Source organism: Populus trichocarpa, chromosome 16 (assembly GCF_000002775.5).
Source record: "Populus trichocarpa isolate Nisqually-1 chromosome 16, P.trichocarpa_v4.1, whole genome shotgun sequence".
NCBI lineage: Eukaryota > Viridiplantae > Streptophyta > Magnoliopsida > Malpighiales > Salicaceae > Populus > Populus trichocarpa.
Genome location: NC_037300.2, coordinates 11,109,455 through 11,126,737, shown reverse-complemented (window position 1 = coordinate 11,126,737; position 17,283 = coordinate 11,109,455). Strand labels below are relative to the sequence as shown.

Genomic DNA, 17,283 nt, shown 5'->3' with positions numbered 1-17,283 from the left:
CTATCATTCACAGGAGAATCTTGCATGCATGGCTGCATCCTTATAATTTTTATCTTAAAACTCGTTCACGGGAAAATCAGAAGATATGTCCTTATCACTTTTACAGTGACACTAGTGATTATTGGGGGCTAATTTCCATCACCACCAGTAGAGTGGGAAGGGGGAAGGTAGGGAGTGTTTGTCTTTTATGTTTTTTCTATTGCACCAAGGTTTTTTTTTTTTTTAATTTCAAGTTAGTTACTAAATCTTGTTAACTTGTATTAGGATATCATTCAAATTCATATTGCTGGAAGGAAGAAGATGGGATATCTTCGTGGGTCTATCAAGGCACCTAACGAAGACGATCCTAAATATGATGATTGGTTCTCTGAAGATAAAAAAATCAAGAGTTGGCTTTTATCTTAAATGAAGCCTGAGATTATGAAATGGTACATTCGGTTGTCTACGTCAAAGGAGATTTGGGACTCCCTTAAGGCAACATAGTTTGATGAGAATGATGAGGCTAGAATTTACTCAATGAATCAGAAAACATAACGTCTTCGTCAGAATGGCAGACCTTTGGCGTTTTATTTTGGGGAGCTAACTGAGATTTTCTAAGAATTGGATCACTTTAATAAAGTATTCATGGAGTGTGAAAACGACATAAAAGTGTTCCAGAAATCCACTGAGAGACAACGAGTCTATATGTTTCTTGGTGTCTTGATGACTGGTTTGATCAGGTGAGTGGAGAAGTGCTCTAGAAGGATCCCCCACTTGGCCTTCAGGCTTCTTATGCATATGTTCGTCGTGAAGCCGATCGGAAGGAAGCAATGAAGATGGAGGTTGACAAGAGTGAACCTACTGCCATGGCAGAAAAGGCCCGTGGATCATCCTCTAGGTCGAATCGAGGAGGGTTACAAAACTGGCCAGGACAAACTCGGCCTAGCCAGCCAAGCTGGGATCATCCCCAAGGAAAGTGCCCACACTGTGGCCTGCTAGGACACTCCAAGAGTCGTTGTTTTGAGCTGATTGGATATCCCAAGAATTGGGATAGAACCCATGATCCTTGGAGCAACATGTCTCGAGCCTCCGTTGCAGAAACCAAGAATGATTTGGACCAGATAGCAGACAAGGCATCTGCCATGATTGCTGCAACAGGTAGTGATGGTAAGGCATTAAGTACTTCTACTTTTGTTACGAATAATACATGGATAATTGATTCCGGAGCTACTAAACATATGACTTGCAATTCTAGACAGGTCCCATCACTAAAAACATCAACACAAACCGAGGTTAATGTTGCTAATGGTAATGTCATCCTTGTTATTGGGGCAGGCACTGTTTCCCTTACTGATACCATGAAACTTGACATTGTTCTTGTGGTCCCCTCTTTAAATTATAATTTGTTGTTTGTTGCTCAAATAACCCTTGCCTTACATTGTTTGGTTAATTTTTTGCCCTATTTTTGTGTTTTTAAGGACATCCGGATGCGGAAAATGATTGGTTATGGTATTAGAAGAGGAAAACTTTATTACTTGGAATTGACCATCAGCAGTTCTAGCTTGCTGACTCAAGCTCTTTCCATTTATGGGTCTCAAGGGAATACTAATAAAGTGTCGGACATCTAGATGTGGCACAGACGCCTTTGTGAAATGGCTAAGAGCCATCGAACCTCCTTCCTTCCCAGTTTCAATAAAAAGTACCATTCCTTTTATGATTGTGCATTCTGATGTATAGGGACCGTAAAAAGTAGCTACTCTTGGTGTGCTCACTGGTTTGTTACTTTTATTGGCGATTGTACCAGAATGACTTGGGTTACTTTGTTAAAATCAAAAAGCGAAGTTAGTTCGGCCTTTTAAAGGTTCCATAAAATGATTGTTGTGCAATACAACAAGAAGATCCAGGTTCTTCGAAGTGACAATGATGGTGAATATATTAATATAGAACTTTGTTCCTTGCTGGAACTGTATGGTATTGTTCATTAGACCACGTGCCCGTATACTCCTCAACAGAATGGGGTTGTTGAACGCAAATATAGACACCTGTTAGAAATGGTTTGTGCTTTGCTAATTGCGACACATCTACCTCTACCTGTACAGTATTGGGGATAAGCGCTCACATCTGCAACATAACTTATTAATCATCTTCCTTCTCATACTATCAACTTCCATACACCATTTCAGGATCTCACATCCCAGACTAGCAGTCCACCAACTCCTAATCTTTCCCTACGGGTCTTAGGGTGTGTTGCTTTTGTTCACCTCCATCCTCCTCAACGACATAATAAACTTGGGTCTCGAGCCATTCGTTGTGTTTTTTTGGGCTATGCTACTACCCAGAAAGGATATCATTGTTATCATCCTTCGAGTACAAAAATGTTTATTACTCAAGATGTAACTTTTCAGGAGGAGTATCGAAGTAGTGAAGTTCTGACCCGAGATAATATTGAAGTTTTGACCTTTGATTACTCTCATATGGCTAGAAATGACCTGCATGAAGAACAACCATTGCAGTCATCATGCCTAAAGTACACAACACCTGTAGAAGGGCAGCAGTCCATGTGTTGTGGTGATCAACCCACTAAGCAGCTTACTGAGGAGCAACAAACATTGCGGGAGGAAGAACAACCCACAGGTCCCACAGGGTTGGGGCTTGATAATGAGTTGCAGCCCATAATTTGCAATAGAACTGAGTAGCAACTACAACAATTGTCATGGGATTTTTCTTTCGATGGTATATCTGATCCAAGTATAAACTCGTCCTTTGTTAATTCTTATAACCAATCGTCTCCTACACCAGATGCAATTCCACTCCGTCGCCTTCCAGAGCGTATTAATCGAGGTATTCCCAAACCCATTTGTGAGGCAGATCCTAAGTGTAAACACAAGTATTTCGCGAGTGAGCCAAATTCTAATTCAAGAGTGAGATACCCATTAAACAATTACGTGTCTACCTGTCACCTGTCAGAATCAAATAAGTCATTTGTATATCAATTATCTACTGTATCTATTCCTAACACTGTGCAGGAGGCTTTAGTAGATTCCTGCTGGAAAGATGCAATGAATGAAGAATTGAGATCGTTGAAGAAAAATACAACATGGGAAATAACCGACTTGCTAGTCGGAAAGAAGTTTGTGGGATGCAAATGGGTCTATAAAGTGAAATACAAAGCAAATGGAACAATAGATCGCCTTAAGACAAGATTGGTGGCAAAGGGGTATACACATAAATATGGCATCGACTACTCTGATACATTCATAAAAATCAATACAGTTCATGCTCTACTGTCCTTAACAACAAATCTAGATTGGCCTTTGCAACAGTTCAATGAAAAAAATGCATTCCTCCATGGAGATCTAACCGAGGAGATTTATATGGACCTTCCACCAGGATGGAGTGATTCAGACGTACGGAAACAAAAAGTATGTAGACTCAAGAAATCATTATATGGGTTGAACTAGTAGTCTCCAAGAGCCTGGTTTGGTAGATTACGTGAGCCAGTCAAATGATTTTCTCACTCTTTCTAGGGTCCGACAACCCTATAAAATGTGTTTTCTAAGCACTTCATGTTCCGGTGAAATATTTGAGCTTCATCCGAGACTTCCAATGCGGATGAACCAATCAAATTGGAATAAAGAAAATGAATAGGAATAGAAAGGTGTACTATTGATCAATGCCCGAGCCCAGCTAACATACCTAATGGGATTACAGAAATAGGCTATAAGAGATGTAAAAATGTTGTGGCAAGGAATTTCCTGACTGAGCACTCCCTTTGAATCTTGTGAAAGAATGAGCTTCTAAGACTTGGGAGTAAGCTCTTGAAGATGTCATGCTCCTTGATAATGGCTTCTAAATCTATGAGAGCATTTGGGTATATGCAAAGTAATTGGGATCACACGTTATTCCTGAAACACCGGAATGGAAAGGTTACAGCTCTTATTGTATATGTGGATGATATGGTGGTTACTGGTAACAATCCTCATGATCAAGCAGCCTTGAAAAACTATTTGTCCAAAGAATTTGAAATGAAGGATCTTGGTTCTTTGAAATATTTTTTTGGGATTGAAGTTTTGAGGTGTAAGTCTGAGATATTTCTATCACAAAGGAAGTATGTTCTTGACCTGTTGATAGAAACCAGTATGACAGGGTACAAGTCGGTGTCTACTCCGTTGGCTGAAGGAATGAAGTTGGGAATCAATCAGAACCAAGGATCGATTGATAAAGGGAGGTATCAAAGGTTAGTAGGATGATTGATGTACTTGGGTCACACTAGGTCGGATCTTGCTTATGTCTTAAGTGTAATTAGTCAATATATGCATAATCCGGGAGAACAACACATGAGTGCAGTTATGAGAATATTGAGTTACTTTAAAGGAAACCCTGGTAAAGGAGTTTTATTTTGAAAAAATGGGCATTTCAAAATTGAGTGTTATACGGATGCTGACTAGGCTGGATCAACAGATGATAGGCGTTCGACATCCGAGTATTTTACCTTTGTTGGGGGAAATCTAGTAACGTGGAGAAGTAAGAAGCAGAATGTTGCATTAAGATTAAGCACAGAAGCCGAATTTAAAGGCATGACACTTGGCATTTATGAACTCTTGTGGCTAAAGTTTCTATTAATTACAAGATGTGGGGATCAAACGTGACCAACCGATGAAGTTATTTTATGACAATAAAGCTGCTCGTGATAGTGCTTATAATCCAGTGCAACATGATAGGACCAAACATGTAGAGGTTGACAAGTTCTTTATTAAGGAGAAGCTAGATAGTAAAGTAATTGAGGTTCCTCCCATGGAACGGACGACCAAGTAGCATATATTCTCACTAAGGTGGTTTCTAGTAACAAGTTCTCCAAGTTTCTAGACAAGTTGGGCATGTGCAACATCTATGCATCAACTTGAGGGAGAGTATTAACTTGTATTAGGATTCCTATAAATTACAGGATTCCTTCAATATTTGATTTTCTAGTTTAGGAAGTAATTATTCTTTTTTTAGTATGATAGAATTGTGTAGGGTTGTATATATACCTTGTTTTTGAGATGAAAACAATTAATACAATAAGAAGGCATTCTTTTACGTAAACTCGCGATCCTATTACCTAAAATTCTTGAAATAATGTAGTTAATGATATTTTAATGTCTTATAACAGATAATATCAATAATAATAATGATAAATTAATTTTTAATCAACAATAAAAATAATAATCATATACTTTTTGAGATATAAAACTTTAAAAATAATATTTATTCCTCGTAAATATATCATGCATGAATATCAAATGAAGTTTGAAAAATAAAATTATAATTATTACATCACATTAAAGAATTTGAACTTAGTGTCACACGAAATGCATGTAGAGGTGATTAAAAGTATGATAATAATTGTTTTTTAAATTGTTTTTTTTATTAAAAATACATTAAAATAATAATAAAATTTTTAAAAATTATTTTTAACATCAACACATAATTTTTTTTAAATTTTCATGAATCACTGTTCAAACCATTTCAAACATCTCTGTAATAATTGATCCACTAACTTTCATTGTTGCAGGGAGAGAATCGTATTATATGGAAACAACAATGAAGACCGAGTCGTCGGAATTTTGAACAATTACTAATTAACACTGAGGCAGATCAACTGGAGGTGGTGGCAAAGTAGACTCTGGCGTCGGTCCATTCTCAACCACGAAAGCGGTGGCTAATCCCATGGACAAGTGCGCTTCCAGATGACAGTGAAAGAACCACACACCTGGATTATTGGCTGTAAATCTTATGACTGCCCATCCTCCCACCGGCACATTAATAGTGTTACGTGATAGTGGATTGATAAGGTTGAAATTCTTATGGTCGTTGACAGGATCATAATTTCCAAACCCTTGAGCCAACACATGGAAAGTGAAACCATGAAGATGTATGGGATGATTCTCCACTCCAAGGAAGGCTGTGTTCTGTAACACCATCTCCACCGTAGCGTTATACTTCAACACCTTCACACTTGTTGATTTTGGTGTGAATAACAGGGATAGATTTTGGGCGTTGATGGCATTAGTGTAGTCAAATTTGATAGGAGGAGTATCAGGGAAGTCAGGAGTGTAGATTCCACTCACATTGAAAAAGAAGGCTTGCAACATTGACAAACTTGAAGGGCGCGCAAAAGAGAAATTGTTCATGCTAGCAGAGAGTCGCGTCCCATTTGAACATGTTGGACAAATTGAGAGCCCCAAGCCTACTGTCACAAACATGTGCTCATCAATTTGACGTGGGACTGGGACCCAATGAGGCCCACCAGCAAGGCCAGTAATGCTGGTGAAGAACTTGTGGGCAGTGGGGGTGTCATTGAACGCAGGCATTCGTGGCATTATCGGAGTTGCTGATGTGGGTGCACCTTCGTAGACAACAATTCCTCTTGTGGTTGTATTATCAAAGGGTGCAGCAGGACGAGCACTAGCATATGAGTTTGCAGCCATGAAATAAGACCCCACTTCCTGGTCGGCTGCGAGAAGAACGTCCACGGTCTGGCCGGGGCCGGTGACAACAACATCCGTGACATAGGGTACCGTGTACCCTGCATCGACAGCAACGACTGTCATATTATGATTGGCTATCATGAAAAAGAGCTGGTTATCGAGGGCAGCGTTGATTATTCGGAGGAGATAAGTCTTCCCTTTCTGCACCTTAAGCTTGTACATTCCTGGAATTTCAAGAGCAAAATAAACGATAAAATAATAAGAGTCAGACAGTTCCAAATGAAAAAAATTAAAATTAAAAAAATGTGTCAGGATTATTATGCTTGTGGACAAATTCAACTTTTACTGTTCCATCTCTGATGGACCAGTAAATCTCTATCATGAATATCCTTGATGATTGATGATGATGGCGGCATATATATTATTACTTACTGTCTTGAGAGCAATTGTAGAGATCCCCAGGGAGTCCATTTATGGTGTAGGCATCCGAAATTTTAGGTGATGCACCAGTGGCAGCTGCCTTCCTTTCGATACCAACGACATCACCATTCCACCACTCTCCTGCAATAACATAAACATACATGCATGATCTCAACAAATTAATAACAATCACCATGCATGATCTCAACAAATTAATAACAGTTTCAGCATTAATGAACTGGCTTTAGATTAAAAATCAATGGCTAGCTACCTACCTACCTAATAGAATTGGAACTTCTTTGTTGGGTTTAGGGAAAGGGTAAGGATGACCAGATCTTGGACGGATAATGAGTGCCCCATAAACTGTTGCTCGGAGAAGACTGAAATGAGCATGCCACCATAGCGTACCCTCTTGCTGGAGGAGTTTAAATTTGTAGGTGTATTTACCTCCAGGGGTTATTGGACATTGAGTAACCATAGAAGGTCCATCGGCCCACGCACTAAGTAATTGAAACACTCCATGCCTACATAAAAAAAGTAGATAATCAGTAATTAATTGAATAATGATAGATTTTAAAGTATGAGGGATAATAGTGATGATGACGACTACGATGATGACAGTTACAGAACCAAGTCTTCAGTAAATTTGTTAATCATAATTATATTATACCAGAAAAAGATGTGCAATAATATATAGTTATTAAGCTGCTGATTTCTAGTGAAATTACTTGGCAAGCTCGAAACGAATAGTCTTAATTTTCATCAGAGTTTACAAATCAACGTGTTTATTTTCTAATGCACTAATTAGACTTTTTACAATTGTCTAGCTTCTTAAATAAATAACCAAGAATTAATTTACCAGTGAATAGTCAGGTTGTAGGGTGACTTGTTAAAAACATGGACTATGAGGGTGTCTCCCTCTCGAACGCGAAGCGTTGGGCCTGGCAAGCTTCCATTCACTGCAGTTACCACTTGCTCGGAGCACAGCCGACGAACTGTAAGGTTTTTCACCTAAAACATTCACAATAAATTAAACAAGTAGAAAATGTTTAAGCAAGTAGAAAATATATTTGCATGCCTATATATATACACTCTCCGACAGACTAATATTGCTAGGATATGCAATCTAGGTCGGTCCAAAGTGGATGAAAAAAAAAATTCCATAACTTAGATGATCGTGGGAAGAAGTGCATTGAATTTGCTGAAGAACGTAGTTCAATTGACACCCACGTTTCTTTTCTAGTAGGATATTGAATCTTGGGACGTTGCAGTATCAAAGGTAGTATCTTTTCTCTCGATCCCTTCCATTTAAGCGTGAACATGATTTTGATCTTATTTAGGAGCGCAAGATAAAACAAAAAGGTATGGCTGATTTGATGAATGTTTTTCCTATGTAAGAAACTTCAAGGTATAACAGGGCTACCATCCTATATATCCTGGCCACTCAAATATCGTTTAATTAACGACAACAATCCTAATGCAACCTTTGCATGAGGTAATTTACCAAAACGGGAAACTATATACAAGTACTTCCTCAACGTCGACAAAAAATCTTAGTAGTAATATAAGAAAGAAGAAGAATTACATAGAATGAGTGTTCCACAATTGCAGCAGAAGCCACTGAAGAAGCTAGAAGAGCCAAAGCACAAGTTAACAAAAACAGAAGACGCAACATGTTTCCAGAGACAAGAGTTTTAAGAGGCGACGAATGAAGAGGGAAAGAGAAGAGAAGCTCTACTTTATAGCAAAGATAGCTTTAGAAAATGTTTGTTGTTGAAATTTCAATATCTCAATACACACACACACACACACACACACACACACACAAGAGCGGAGCCAGGAATTTTTCCTGCCCTGGACTATTAAATAAATATATAATATTTTTTAAGATAAATTATTAACTCATGTACATGATTTTTAAAGTTAACAGTAAAGTTTTAATTCAAATACACTACCCAAAATATTAAAAAATAAATTTGAGAGTATATAAAATTAAAGTGAAAGTAAAAATAAACTCATTATTAAAGTTACATCCTTCGATGTTTTGTGGAATATAATTAATCTATAATCGAATCTGAATCGATATTGTAACAACCCCTCAACCGGGATAAAATAACAATCTCATGTCAACTGAAAAACAAAGTATTAAATTTTTTCCCTCTCTCAATTCTTCCTTCCTTCACTTGATTCTTCCTTAGATTAGTATTTTATAAGTTGGACTTTGTAAGTTTACAAGATTATTCTCTCACTTTTCTTATTTTGTTTTCCTTGGATTTGTTTTTATGTTTTCCCTTACTTTTCTCTCTTTCTCTCTCGCCTTTTCTTTCTTTTTCTATTCTGCTTCTACCTAGTCGGCAACATATAAAAGGAAGGAAGAATTGATTTGTTTTATTTTTTAATGGCAAATAACTATTTTACCCTTAATGAGTCGTTTTGCTTTTATTTGATGTTTTGTTTTGTTACCACTAGCAAACTCTGTTCATCCTAAAATTTTAACCAAATTTTATTCAATATATTTTAAGATCTCTCGTAAAATTTCAGCTCAATCTGATGGTCGTATTGAAAATTACACCCAATAACGTAAAACTGGTCAAATTGTGATTTTTTATTAAATTTCTGAATTTCTCTAAAACTTCTGAAATTTTAACCCAAGCTAAAACATCATATTAGAAGGCTCTACGTAAATTTTCATAATTTTTTAATACCTCAATTGAGAATTATAAATTTTCTTTACATAAAACTAGTCAAAAAATATTGATAAAATCTTGACCTAAGCTAGAGCCCACCTGAGCCCATACATGCCTCCACCCTTGTGTGTGTGTGTGTGTGTGTGTGTGGAGAGTAATTATGTAAATTTAGAAAGTTTAGAGGTTCATGGCCTCCGCATGATTGCATGTTTAGTTCAATGTGGTAGCAAAAACTTCGTTATCTAACAACTTACGGCTTAAGTTAATGGTGGGGATACTAAATTTATAATGTGTGTGTGTGTGTGTGTGTGTGTGTGTGTGTTAGCCTATAATTTTTTTTTTGTTGGAAAACTAAGTATATCTGGACTTGTTTTATTATCTTTATTTTATTTATATAAAACATTTTTAATTTATTTGAGTTATTTATATTAGATAATTTTAATTGATAGCTGAGCCTAATAGTTTGATGTTTTAGGGTTATTTTATTTATATGTTTTTTTTTCAATTTGTAAGACAGTTTTGATAAATTGAATAAAATTCACATATTATTCCTCCTCTACATTCTCTCTTCATCATAGCTTTTCTTTCTTTACTTTTAATTATTAGCTTCTTTCTTTCTTTTTTAATTTTTATTTATTTTATTTATTGTTTCGATCAACTTTGGTATCAAAGCACATGCTTTTAATTATTCTTATAGTTAATTGATCTCTTAAGGCTTGTGAAGATTTCTAGGTTGATCATCATCAATAGTTGATCTAGAATAAGATAATCCTTTAATCTTTTTATTTACAGTTGAGATAAATAAATAATTAATGTTTATCTTCAACACAGACTCATTCATCCCTAAAGACACTATTCCCTCAACCAATAGCCACTACCCACTAGTAGCAGTTGTTGCCCATAGATCCAGATCAATTCGCCACCTCCAACACTCTGGATCTTCTCACGCTAGCGATAATAGCTACAATACACCAACAACTTCTCTCAATTTATTTTGGCAATAGACAACAGTCACTCCCTTAGCTACAACAACGTCGATCACAGCAGTAGTAGTACAATGGTTGAAGATGACAACACACCATCAGATCTACCCCTTTTACACTAGCCACAACCTCAATAACAACAAAGAAACTAATCTCTCAAGGTTGACTAATTCACTAGTCTAGCGTTAGTGCCATATAACTAACATGGCATCAGTCTCTACCATGCCAGCATTATGCAAGCAGTCTCTAATTATGCAAGCAGTCTCTACCACATCAGCACCACGTCATAAGCATTTGCCACGCCAACATCTCTACCACATCAGCACCACGCTATAAGTTTCTGACACGTTAGAAGTTTCTGCCACATCAGTTGTAGTAGATTTCAACATATTCCCATCACAGTCTAGTTAATATACCACAACAAACTTCTTTTAACCATTGAATATCATTGTTCCTTGTATATTTCTGCACTTGTAGCCAAAATTAACTTTGATATTATTCTTTTGTGCATGCACACAAATATATAGTCCGTCTTGCAATTTGAGATAACTTAACTTTTGGCTTATTTATTCATTTACATTGAATATTCAGTCCTCTTAGTTAATTGTGAAGCTTGGATAAATTTATTGGAAAATTAGAACATTATATTTGCACTACTTGTGTGCATTTAGATGACTAACATTGCTTCCATGCTATTTTCCATGGTTAAATTTGTTAATGCTTAGTCTCCAAAATAAACAAATAATTAAATATTAGTTTTAATTTTATATTGTGTTTTACTTGCAAGTGTCATTTATGATCTCAATCATAATCTTAAGATTAGTATTGCATTCATTTATAGAGTGATCGTCTAGTAAACAATCTAGAACTCACAACTACCATAGATGTGAACTCTAGTAACGTTCTTTGAGATATTTAAGAGCAATTACAGCTTATACAAGTTGATACTAACAACATGTCCACTCATATGAACAACTTTTCTAAGAGAGTAGAATCCATAAAAACTTTATAAATAAGACAATCTAGTGAGAGTGAATATTCTAATGAGAACTGTAGGAATCATCAAAGACTAGTTCCTATAAAAATTGCGAACATGACCACCACTAGGGTCACAATGACTTTGATGATATTAATGACAGTAAGCATTTTAACAATTACCGTTAGAGGCCAAATCACCCTAAGAACCGCTAGTACAACTACAATTAGGGTCTATAACGACTACAATGACCCTAATTATCAAGTCATTAGACATATCAAGGTAGAAGGTCTAAATTTTAAGGGTCAATTTAACCCATGGATCAATTATTTGACTAATATGATTTGTCTGAGAATAAGAGGGTAAGGCTTGCAAAAATGAAACTTAGTGGTACTGCTTAACTCTATTAGAAAAGTGTATAAGAGTTTTTGGCTAGGAGAGGTCAACCTCCTATTATTGATTAGGTGGAGATGAAAAATAAATTACAAGAGAAATACTTACCTTATTCTTATAGGAGAAATCTCGTAGACTAGTTGAATAACTTGAAGCAAGGAAGTAAGCCTGCTAATGAATATATGATATAGTTTTATGAATATAAGATACGGTGTGTGGTTAGGGAGGGTGAGAAAATGACTCTAAGTAGATTTTGGAAAGGTTTGAAAGATGACTTTTGAAGAGAGGTTGTGTTTAAAGGTGTGTCCACCCTTGATGAAGCTTATACCCTAATGCAAAACTATGAGTTGGTCATAAAAGTCAGTGGATATAACGTTAGGACACCTGTAGTTTCTCTCCTAAGTCCCAACCTAATAATAATAATTCTTTATTGGGTGACTCACCTGGTAAACCTAATTCTACTATTTTCCAAATACCTAGGGAAGACAATGGTAAGGTTGTTCTCCATGTAACACCTAATATAACCTCAAGGATTTAATATTTTAAGTGTTACGGTTTTGTCTTTAGTTGTCCCAATAAGGTTTTATTCATTAAGGATTGAGAGGATATGAGTGAGAAATAAAATTATGATAAGGTGTAGAAACATTATCCTGATGATTTTTAGAACCTAAATGATGAGGAGGAAAAGTCCAACTTGCTAGGATGTGTTTAGTCTATATCCGCTCAGATCGAGCAGGACTTTATAGAATGGGAGACTGTTAAATGTAGTTAGATATGCCTTAATATAACCCAAAAGAACTAAAGATTGGAGGAAAACTACTATCTTTTACATTTACATTAAATATGGAGATAAAGGTTGCAAGATCATTATAAATAGTTGGAGTTATATCAATGTAGTGTCTACTAGTAACGTATCCTGCTTAGGTTTAAAGTTTGTCCCACATCCTAAACCATTTAGTGCGTCCTGGGTTAACAATACATCCATAACGATTAAGGAGAGATGTCTTTTTTCTATAAAGATTTTGGACTATCATGATAAAATTTTCAGATGAACCACCTGAAGAGATAAAGAAAGAGTTAAAAGAAATTTCTTGATGTCTTTCCCTCTAAACTACCATATGTGTTACCTATATACATGAAATTCAACAAGCTATAGATTTTATCTCTAGTGTCATATTGCTAAACTTGCCTCATTATATGATGAACCTTAGTAAATATGCCAAATTGCAAAGGGAAGTAAATGAACTATTACAAAAAAGATTTATATGAGAGAGTTTGAGCCCTTTATGCAGTACTTTCCCTTTTAACACCTAAGAAAGATGGCTCATAGAGAATGAGTGTGGATAGTCGAGCCATCAACAATATTATTATCAAGTATTGTTTGCTCATTCCTCGATTGGATGACATGTTAGATATGATGGCAGGAGCCCAAATCTTTACTAAGATTGACGTGAAGAGTAGGTATCATCAAATTATAACTTGCTTTGGAGATGAATGGAAAACAACATTTAAGACCAAGGATAAATCATACGAGTGGCTAGTCATGCATTTTGGCATTTTTAGTGCACCAATACTTTTATACGAGTAATGATAGAAGTGCTTAGGCCTTTTATGGAAGAAATCACGGCTATGTATTTTTTATGAAATCCTTATTTATAGCAAAACTAAGAAAGAGCATTTAGATCACCTTATTTAAGTTTGTACCACCATAAAGAAGAAAAGTTTGTATGCCAATGTCAAAAGGTGTTCTTTCTTCATGGATTGAATGGTTTTTTAGGCTTTATAGTGTCATGTGAGGGAATTTTTGTTGATACCTAAAAGGTCCAAGTGATTATAGATTGGCCATAACCTAAAAATATTCATGAGGTTCGTAGTTTTCTTAGGCTCATAACTTTCTATCATCATTTCATCAAATGATTTAGCACCATCTTGTCTCCTATCATAGATTATTTGAAACAAGATGAGTTTCAATAATGTAAAACAGTTAATAAGATGTTTAAGAAAGTTAGGAAAAAGATGATAGAGGCTCTACTAATGCAGCTTCCTGATTTTACTAAGGTGTTTGAAGTAGAATATAATGCCTCAAGAGTTGGTATAGGTGGAATACTTAGTCAAAAACATCACTATGTAGCTTACTTTAGTGAGAAACTTAATGAGGTCAAATAAAAGTACTCAACCTATGATAAAGAATTTTATGAGGTAGTTTAGGCCTTGCGTTATTAGCACCATTATTTGCTACCACAAGAGTTTGTTCTTTACTCCAACTATGAGGCTCTTCACTATCTCAATTCTCAAAAGAAGCTCAACCATAGGCATAGTCGTTGGGTTGAGTATTTGCAAGCTTATTAATTTGTATTGAAACATAAATCTAGAATGGAGAATAAGGCGACAGATGCCTTGAGTTGTCGGGTAACGCTATTATCCGTAATAAGTGTCGAAGTTACTGGATTTAAAAGACATAAAGAGAAGTATGAATCTTGTCTAAAATTTTAAGAAATATATATGACATTAAAGATGAGAGTAATTGTGTTGTAGATGGTTATTACTTTCAGGAAGGGTTTTTTTTTTTTTTATAATAAACTTTGTATCTTGAAAACATCAGTGCATGATTTATTGGTCTAGGAGATTCATTCTAGAGGTCTTTCAGGATACTTTGAGAAATAAAACCATTGAAGAGGTGAAATATTAGTTCTTTTGGTCTAGCTTAAAAAATATATAGTTAAATTGGTAGGTCAATATCGAACATGTCACTAGCTAAACATAGAAAACATAACATTAGTCTTTACACCTTGTTGCCTATTCCCACTTGCCATTGACAAGATGTAAGTAAGGATTTCGTGCTTGGGCTTCCACATACTATAAAGAAGCATGATTCTATCTTTATAGTTGTCGATTACTTCTCTAAAAAGATCCATTTTATCCCTTGTACTAAGACTAAAAATGCTTCTAAAGTTGCAAAACTTTATTTTGATGAGATTGTCAAGTTGTAAAGTGTTTCTTAAGCCATAGTCTCAGATAAGGATGCTAGATTTATGAATTATTTCTAGAAAACTCTTTGGCATATGGTGGGAACTAATTTGAAGTTTTCTAGTGCCTATCACTCCCAAACTGATAGTCAAATCAAGGTGGTTAATAGAAGTTTGACAACCTTTTAAGATGTTTAGTGAGTGATCATAATAGAAATTGGGATTTGATTTTTCCTACAACCTAATTTGCCTATAACAACTCTATCAATAGGTCGATAGATATGAGTCCTTTTGAAGTTGTACATTGTTACAAGCCTAGAAAACTTTTATACCTTCCTCTCATGTCTCATGTTAGGGTGTTTAAGTCTGCCATATCATTTGCACATAGAGTTCAAGATTTACATGTTGAGATCACTAAACAGATTCAAGTAAATAATGCGCAATATAAACTTCAAGATGATTTACATAGACGACACAATGAATTTAATGTTGGAGACTATGTTTATGATATGGATTAGACCCAAACAATATCCTTTGATAACTAATCGACAATTGCATCCATGTGTTGCTAGGCCATTCAAAGCGCTACAATGGGTTGGTTCAAATGTTTATGTTATTGATTTACCATTTGGTTTTAGAATTAGCTCCACATTTAACATTGAGGATCTAGTTACATACTAGAAACCACATCATATTCCAAACGATCCATTTGAAGTGCCACCGAATTCCCTTCATGGTGATCCTATTGAAACATCTACCCCTTTCACTTTAATAGCAACACAAAAGGATAATATTAATGTTATTCTAGATGAACAAGTTGTTTTTATCAGGGATGGTGAAGTTCAACAATTTCTAATTTGTAGGGTAGGATAACTTAATTCATATTGCACTTGAATCACTAGAGATACATTACAATAGGTGATTTAGATCTCTAGGTGTACTATCAGAGTCATTCAAAGCTATACTCGACAAGGTTGAGTTTCTCCAACCTTGAGAGAGTTGGTGGGGATACCAGACCCAAATAGCAAATTACACGAATATATGGACAAATACGGTGAAAGAAAGCCCAACCTATCACTCTTTGGTTGAGAGACTGAACCCATCTAGACCTTTTTCATTGTCTTTGTTTTATTTATTTGGATTATTTATATTAGACAATTTGAATTTGTTTTATTTATTTGAGTTATTTATATTACACATTTTTAATTGATGGGATAAGCCTAATAGTTGGATGTTTTAGAATTATTAGATTTATATGTTTACCTTTCATTTTATAAGACAATTTTAATGAATTGAATAAAAATTAAGGATTATTCCTGCTCTAAATTATCTCTTCTTCCTAGCTTTCTTTGCTTTTAAATCTTGGTTTTTTTTCCCTTCATTTATTTCTTTTAATTATTGCCAAGCATCAGTTTTGCCATCAAAATATACGAATAGAAAGTGCAAGGGCTTGAATCTTGATCTCAAGCAAACAAACAATTTTTTCGCATAGTTAGGGTCCTTGTAATGTTTTTCAATATTAAAAAATTATGTAAAAAAATTAAACAAGATAAAATACAAATAGAAAATTTAATTTTTTGTAGATTATAATTTTTTTAAAATTAATTTTCAAACACCAAGCCAATATTAATTGGGATTTACAAATGGATTAAAACTAAATTAATCAAAGTAAATGTTTTTCTTTTGTATTTTCTAGTGAGATTTATGCCAATTGCTAATTATAATAAGTATGTAACGAAATAATTCCAAATATTTAAATATAGACCTACTTCCTTCCATGTAAAACTGTTAATATAATTGTAAATTAATCATTATGGCTTCAGTTACTTTAAACTAATAGCTATATGGGTAATTTCACTTAGTGATTATAAATTGTTATTTATATTTAATGAAGTGAAATCACATTAAAAAGTAACTTAGCTTTTATATTTCTAAATAATTATATAGTTAATGGAAATTAAACTAATATTTATTTATAGGATATAGATGGAAGCATCGTAAGAAAGACAAAAAACACAAGTAACCAAAAATTATGTCAAATAAGGTCACCACACAAATAATTCCATTCTAAAATTTTATTACTGAATATTTTCTTTTTATGTAGTTTTCCTTTCTAACAGGTTTAAAATTCCTTAAATAAATCTAAAAATTCACCTAAACAAATTAAAAAACCTAAAATTAAAAAAAAAATACAATAAAAGTTCTAAAAAAAACTAGGAAATCTAATGAAATAAAACTAGCTTAAATAACACCTTTTGAACTTATTTTAGAGGTCTTTTGGAACTGAGCTAGTTACAATAAGTGACCCATTATAAAAATCGGTACGTAGAATCTTATGAAAAAAAATTTAAACATGATTTAAAGTTATAGGCTTTTTTTTATTAGGTCGATCACATTGTATGACCCATG

The 17,283-nt window shown here is 34.7% G+C and overlaps 1 protein-coding gene across 1 annotated transcript; it reads right to left on the bottom strand.

Moving 5' to 3' along the window:
• Positions 1–5,481: 5,481 nt before the first annotated feature.
• Positions 5,482–8,566, bottom strand: LOC18106293 (laccase-7). Its single transcript, XM_006373902.3, has 5 exons — positions 8,455–8,566; positions 7,729–7,880; positions 7,149–7,393; positions 6,882–7,010; positions 5,482–6,673 (listed from the first exon to the last, which is right to left on the bottom strand). The coding sequence occupies exons 1-5, from the start codon at positions 8,542–8,544 to the stop codon at positions 5,601–5,603; spliced, it is 1,689 nt and encodes a 562-aa protein (XP_006373964.2). The 5' UTR covers positions 8,545–8,566; the 3' UTR covers positions 5,482–5,600.
• Between the last annotated feature and the right edge of the window lie 8,717 nt (positions 8,567–17,283).

Bases quoted from the DNA above. Each gene is read 5' to 3' on its own strand.
- LOC18106293 (XM_006373902.3), bottom strand. From the start codon at position 8,544: ATGTTGCGTCTTCTGTTTTTGTTAACTTGTGCTTTGGCTCTTCTAGCT. The intron at 7,394-7,728 runs GTAAATTAATTC...TTTTTTATGTAG, and splicing joins TACAACCTGACTATTCACTG to GCATGGAGTGTTTCAATTAC. The intron at 6,674-6,881 runs GTAAGTAATAAT...TTGAAATTCCAG, and splicing joins CTACAATTGCTCTCAAGACA to GAATGTACAAGCTTAAGGTG.